The sequence below is a fragment of the Maniola hyperantus genome, chromosome 19 (assembly GCF_902806685.2).
Source record: "Maniola hyperantus chromosome 19, iAphHyp1.2, whole genome shotgun sequence".
Classification (NCBI taxonomy): domain Eukaryota; kingdom Metazoa; phylum Arthropoda; class Insecta; order Lepidoptera; family Nymphalidae; genus Maniola; species Maniola hyperantus.
This window is the reverse complement of record NC_048554.1, coordinates 3,076,792-3,084,197: the sequence shown is the minus strand read 5'-3', so window position 1 is coordinate 3,084,197 and position 7,406 is coordinate 3,076,792. Positions and strand designations below refer to the sequence as shown.

Below are 7,406 nucleotides of genomic sequence, written 5' to 3'. Positions count from 1 at the left end.
TTATGCAAACGTATGTGCTGACAAAGATTAAGAATTATTCTCATTGTAATATTTAAGGCAGCACTAACACCAAAGTCCAAAATTCGGATCTCCAATTCCAAAGTTGGTTACCCATAGGTACTCATGCGTTACTAAATCCATCTAGATCAATGTGGCTTAGGCAAAAGTTTTTTTTAGAATAAATAGCCTACCTACATACCTGATTGGATTGATGGGATTTTTGAAAATTTAACCCCTAAGGGAGTAAAATAGGGGTTGGAATTTTATGTAGTCCACGCGGATGAAATCGCGAGCATAAGCTAGGTCCACGCGGATGAAATCGCGAGCATAAGCTAGTTCATCCATACTAATATTATAAATGCGAAAGTGTCTGCCTGTCTGCTATCTTTTCACTGCCCAACAGTTTAACCGATTTAGATGAAATTTGGTACAAACTTAGCCTACATCCCGGAGAAGGACATAGGCTACTTCTTATTCCGGAAAATCAAAGAAAATCCTATGATTTTCAAAAACATAAATACACGCGAATGAAGTCGCGGGCATCATCTAGTATAACATAAAATAAAGTTAAGCTAAATTATTTACTGTAATAAGTATTACAAACTTACTAGGTACTATGGAATTTGTGTTATTGTTCCAAATGTCATTCTGGATTCAGGAAAACAATGTCGCTCTACCGGTCTCACAAATCTAGTTAAAACTTTGTCACGCTGTGTTATAACCATAACAAAGGAATTTATAGAACACTAGCTTATGCTCGCGACTTCGTCTGCGTGGACTACACAAATAATTTCAAATCCCTATTTTATTTTTATCCCCTTAGGGGTTGAACTTTCAAAAATCCTTTCTTAGCGATCCGTCCAGTAGTTTGAACTATGCGTTGATAGATCAGTCAGTCAGTTAGTCAGTCAGTCACCTTTTCCTTTTATATATTTAGATGACTAGACTAGATGATGTTCAATACTTAGTTCGCGTGGAATTAGGTTTCTTAAAAATCCCACGGGAACTCTTTGATTTTTCGGGATGAAAAGTAGTCTTAGCCGTTTATACCTGGTTTATACGGATATAGAGCTGTAGGGGCTTATTATTCAGCTATTGAGGTTTGAATTATGGATCGTACTTAGTCGGTATTATTAGGTACAGCAGCATTGATATATAATAACGACCAAATGCAATTTCTGATATTATTCTCATTTGTCGCTGTCTCCCTGAGGTCGTCATTTTATAAGCAAGAACTACTTTGAACTTTACACATCTATATTATTATTCTTTGAATGTTTTGATGGTATAATACACTTAAAACACGTGAGACCATGTTTACACTGATACGAATGTGTGTGTGTGTTGAGCCGGTAGAGTATTTATTTTAGACACCGGCGTGCCTCGGCTCAGTCCTCTACCATCAGCCAGCTGTGTGAGTGATAGTGATATAGTAAATTGTACCCAAAGTAAAGGAGATAAAGTTCAAAATGTCTGCATCTCCAATCGCAAGACAAGTGACCAACAGTCAGGCGATACCTTCGAGGAGAGTCCTCATAACAGATCCGGCGCAAATGCCTGATGTATACTCTAGTACACCTGGAGGCACTATCTACTCTACCACACCTGGAGGTAATTTCTCAAATTTCATCTTTATTATTGTGTACTCAAGATTCCTTTTTACGTGATACATACCGTAGGCTACCTACTTGTTATGCTTATCGAGGAAAAAATGTTGCTTCGGTGACAACATGGTCATTATTTATTTTGAATTTGTTAACACGTGGTAGGCAAACAAAACTTTTTATAGTAACGTTACGTTTAAGATAACACTAATAATTAAAATAACACGCACCTTATTTAAAATTTAAATGGCCATTTTTAGAACACTTTTAGAATTTGTTTTGTAAAAACAACTTTAGAAAAATAATGGACTAGGTAGGTACCTATACCTACTTACGTATATTTTCTGCGTTTCAGTTTGATTATGTCAACGCCAGTTAGATAAAATACCTATGACACTACTGTTGCTACATTTATTATTTTATGAAATTATTTTAACTTTAAAGTTGTACCTACATAGGTATAAGATTTAATTTTAATTTTGAAAAAATAATTGCGTAACACAACTTATTACATTAGAAAAGATAACAGATAAAAATATAACAAGATTGTTTTCAATGAAACTTGAAAGTTACATAACACGACGCAGCAAGGTACCGATAACAAAAAAAATATAGGTTAGCAAAGGCATGCACACTGCCACACCTTACTAAGTGCGTGGATCATGGTTGCAAAGGTTAATAACCTACGGCAGTGCAGTGTGTATGTCCAGTTGATACGGCTTGTGTTTGTTAAACTTTTATTAGTAGCAATTTAGTTTATTAATCGCCGCGATTCAGAATTAGAAACGATAACGACCGCGTGGTCGTTTGGCATAACCTTAGCGAAACGTGCAGCCGCTCGCGCTGCTGCGTAATAGAAATTAGAATTCATCATCAGTTCACTCGCATATTCGGGCGTTCAGACCTACCTACAATCTTCACATCTTTTTGATATTGGACAATCTTTTTGAAAAATGAGTATTGTTTATTGATATTAAGTAGGTACACAGCTTTAAAAAGAAGTTCAAATGAGAACATTCATTTTCAAATAAGCGTACAAACGTACAAATCAAAGGACCATAATATAGATGCCCATATAACTAAGAAGTTATACCTCCTGTATAGGTAGAGCTGAATGAAAAAAAAAAATAACCACCCAATAAAAATAAATTTACCTATAGACTATACATAATCTAAAGACACACTAACGTAATGTGTAAACCTTTTTTAAACATCTGTTTGCATTATGTGTTATACAATACTTACATCCATGCCTGTTTGTTATTATAATGAAGTTTTTACTTTACATAATTTGGATTGAAGTTATTATCATTCGAATAATTACTATTTATGTGATAGTAATTTTTTAAAATCCCTAATTATCTTAAATTTTAGTCAAAAAAAAATTCAGCGTATTCAAACAAATGACATCGATTTATTTTATAGTTGTCATTGTTTTTGTTATTATTATATTTCTGTTTTGGTTAGGTAACATTTACCAACAATTAAAACTTTGTGAACATTGAACTCTCCGATCGTTACTTAGCTAATTGGTAGAGTCAAATATGTATATTCCCAATGGCAACCGTTTACGTGCCAGACTTGGCTGTATGTTGTTATTAAGGCTGTATGTTGTCATTTCACAAATTCCTTTTAATTCAAAGATATTAAAGTATTATTTTTATTCATTTCCAGGAACTCGCATAGTCTACGAAAGGTCATTTATGATGTCGCTACGACAATCGCCGATATCGCAGACTCCTCCAAAGTGTGCATTACCCGCTGCTTTATTAAAGAACCCACCAACTTCTCCGTCACAGGTGCTACCTGTGCAAAAACCACGCTCGAATTCCATCTCCTTCGATGAATCCCAGGAGACATTCAGTATGGATCTCTAATTAGATTTAGTTTGTGCCATAAAGTAGAGGAAAGAAATTGGTAACGAATCGCCAAACTTTAAACCAGAAAAACGAAGCCACTTGCCTTTCATAAGACCGACCTTGTGATTATTATTATATCGCGATCATCAAAAGTTTTACTAAAATAGTCAGCTTTAACTTTAGCTAATATTTGATACCAGGTAAGTAATACCTAATTGCGGCTTGCAATGATCACACTGACTGCATCAAAGGTTGGTGGTTATGGGAGCTGGCTTTTATGAAAATTTTGTATCTTAAAGCTTCGTTCATCTTTTTCTTTTAATTTATGGTTGGTGCTATATAGGTTATTGCTTACTTTAGTTTTAAGTCCTGTTATAGGTATCACGATGAAAAATAAAAATTTGGTTTGTTGCAGTGGATTTTTTTGCTGAATCAAACTAAATTTAAACTAAAGTCATCTTTTTCGACTGTGTGGAAAAGTACGACTTTATTTTTAGTACGTAACTTAGTTTAACCTTGGTTTAAATACAATATAATTTGCAACAGATTTAAATATTCCAATATTTATGAAATGTAAATATTTCAACGCCTTTCTAAAATAATTAATTCATAATTAGTATGGAATTGAAAATGAAAATTCTAGTCATACTAATTATGTAATTACATTGATGATTTTTTTTAGATTTTAGCTAATCAAATGAAAAAGTAACATTTAAATATATCAATTTAAACAAAAAGGGACTAACTAATAAGTTATAATAATAATGACAACAAATATACCTATGTAGTTTATATATTATTAAAATGAAATATTAAATTTAAAAACGCGTGACTGAAGCGTTTTGCGTTTGAAACGCAATCCTTTGCCGTGAAAAATTAAATAATAACTATAAAATCTATACAAAAAACTATTCAATTATTAATGGAATGGTTGTTGAGTGCAATGGATATTTATTGACATAGCTGAACAACTGTATGACCTTGTTACTTGTTTACCGACTACACAATGAAATTCTTATTGGTACGTAAGTGACTCATACTATGTTATAAGACTAACAGCTGTAAAAATATATTCCAATAATGCCTACCATGATTTGAACGACATTATCTGAATCGCCACCTGTAAAATGACTGTAATAACTTAAATTAAAACAGAACAGTTGGCTTAACCAAAGCTTTTGATGTATTTCGATAATCCATTATTGATATTTATTGTTGAAATTAAAATAAACTAAACTAGCTTGAGATTACGATTTCGTCACTTTATACAAATACATAAACTATAATATTAAAAAAAAAATTTACTACTGTGGTGTACCACAAGGTGCTACTTTCGGGCCTATTTTCAGTAGTGACGTATGCTTACAAAGTTTGGGGGATTGTACAAAAAGCAAGGTTATAAAAAATTGTAATCAATACGAAAACAGCAAAGGATTTAAATTGTAAATAAATACCTAAGACTAGGCGTTTAACGCACATTATAGCTATAGACGAATGAGTATTTTATCTGTATTTTTATACGCAAGTGCCATTATAGCGTAGAAGATAATTTTAAGATAATTTACTTCTCTTAATGGCGTTGCAAAATGCGCAATCTCAAGTGTGTGAGATACTAGATTTAAGGATCGTGTGTTATTTGTAGGTCAACTTTTTAATGTAGGTAAGTATTAGAAATATGACTGTTCTTGCAAAACTGAACTGATTTTTATAAATTGTAGACTGACTGTGTTGTAGAAGTCACTGCCTTATTCAGTTTTGCGTTCATTTTATTTTTTGTGATTATAATGAAAATAATACAATAAAACTTAAAGCTAGCCTTATCTACGCGAGCATGAATTGTATAATAATATACAATTCATGCTCGCGTGGAATGGTGCCAAGAATACTGGCTGTATTTCTGCGCTGGTCAGCCACACAGATTTATGTGAGAGATATAGCTCTGTCTCATTTTAACTAAACTTAAGCGTCTCTGAGTGCGGCTGTAAGCATCAAAATTTGTCACGATTGTCAACTTGAAGACTCTCGGCTCAGAAAAGCAACTGAATTTAACAATAAAGTTATTAATATTAGTATTCTTTTATACGTTTACCAAGTTGTATACCTAACCTTAATCAGAATGTAAACGTCAAACTTACAATACAAAAGGCTTGGTTCCCAATACTATTACGCTTAACAATGCGAGGGTGCATGTATTACGCAAATTAAATTTGCATACACATTAACATTTCAAACATTAGCTTAGTTTACCCGTTCCAAAATATTACTTAATCCACATTGACATTGTATGGTTCAAATGGTCAATAAATATAGAGACACAGTATTGTGATATTGGTCTCTATTTATTTCTTCTTCTCTTGAATTATGGCTTTTCATAATGCGTAATCAGCATAATGCACTTCACCGTCTCAAGTATCTTGTAGAAGGCACGAAGGAGACAGGCCGGTAAAAATGTGCCGATTTTCTTAAAATGTACTGTAACAGATGGGTTAAAATCAGTCTTGTATCATTCTTAGCGCTACATTGAAATCTATAATAATTTAAATAACGGAATCACATAATTATTTTCTGATATTTACTGGCTGATTGAACGTTTTCAGAATTTTATGGAATATTTTGCTTAGGAACTGGTACTTACTTTAGGTATTTTATTTCAGTAACTATAGTATCTGCTTTATAAATCATCGCATAAATATTATTTTACCACACTTAACTTTTTCGAAAGTTCTATGTTTAAGATTGATGACTGCAATTATTTCAAGTCTTGTTAATGTTGAAAAAAATTTGAAATTCATTATGGCTATTATACTGTTTATTATTTTATAAATAAGATGTTGTTCCAAAGCATTTATGAATAAGGAGTAAACGTGAAGTCTCTCTGTAAACTCATGAATATTAACATTCTAGGTAACTATTGTATGTACTTAAAGTACGTAAGTACGGTAAGTACATAAAATAGTTACCTATTTTTTTGCTACTACTTTTTAGTTAGGTAATTAAGACCGTATTTTGTATAGGTACTGTAAAAATATCTACAGTGGACTGTTATATATCTACGAAATTTATTGTTCATACAAAATTTTGGACAAAGATACTTCACCTTTTTATTGTTGATCTATTGTGTGTTTCGATATTAAAATTTATTGACTGCCTTATTACTGAAAAAATAAAAATATTATGTTAAAAATACTAATTCTTTTATTTGTCAACAGTACCATCCAAATAAGATTTTAAAATTTTAAGCTACGTTACTAAACATTGTTTTTTTCCCATCGAGTCACACTGTTACTACTTGCAACATTTTTATTCATTGTAATTCCTAATGAGTTACACTGTAGCTTGGGTGTGATTCGATGGGATTTTTTTTCGATGGATTCCCAACGAGTCACAGTGTCACACGATTGCGTGTGACTCGTTGGGAACCCATCCTTTCAAGGGACAATCCACAAGGGACGGGGTAGTGATGAGGGTTAAATTCACAACAGTTCAAGGCTCTCTCTTTCTCTGCATTGTATTTTTCATTCCTGATGGAGAAAGAGCCAGCGCGTGCCAGACCTTCGTCATTTTATAAAAGTTGAAAGTTTCTCTGTGTATTGTCCCCCAACATCCAAGTTAGCATTAAACGGTGAAGGAAAAAATCTCGAGAAATCTATTCTCAAATGTGTCTGAAGTTTGCCAATCCACACAGCGTGGTGTAGGTCATCATCATCATGATCAACCCATCGCCGGCTCACTACAGAGCACGGGTCTCCTCTCAGAGTGAGAAGGGTTTTGGCCATAGTCTACCACGCTGGCCAAGTGCGTATTGGCAGACTTGCAAGCTTGAATTGAAGGTGTGTGCACCTTTGAGAACATTATGGAGAACTCTCAGGCTTGCAGGTTTCCTCACGATGTTTTCCTTCACCGTTAAAGCAAGTGATATTTTAATTACTTAAAAACTCACATA

At 33.2% G+C, this 7,406-nt stretch overlaps 1 protein-coding gene across 1 annotated transcript; it reads left to right on the top strand.

Annotated features, from left to right (window-relative positions):
* The first annotated feature begins 1,370 nt into the window (after nucleotides 1–1,370).
* Nucleotides 1,371–6,649, top strand: Thor (eukaryotic translation initiation factor 4E binding protein thor). Its single transcript, XM_034978854.2, has 2 exons — nucleotides 1,371–1,611; nucleotides 3,279–6,649. The coding sequence occupies exons 1-2, from the start codon at nucleotides 1,470–1,472 to the stop codon at nucleotides 3,479–3,481; spliced, it is 345 nt and encodes a 114-aa protein (XP_034834745.1). The 5' UTR covers nucleotides 1,371–1,469; the 3' UTR covers nucleotides 3,482–6,649.
* The last annotated feature ends 757 nt before the right edge of the window (nucleotides 6,650–7,406 follow it).

Excerpts from the sequence above, each read along its gene's own strand:
- Thor (XM_034978854.2), top strand. The coding sequence starts at position 1,470 with ATGTCTGCATCTCCAATCGCAAGACAAGTGACCAACAGTCAGGCGATA. Across the intron at positions 1,612-3,278 it reads CTACTCTACCACACCTGGAG|GAACTCGCATAGTCTACGAA; the intron begins GTAATTTCTCAA and ends ATTCATTTCCAG.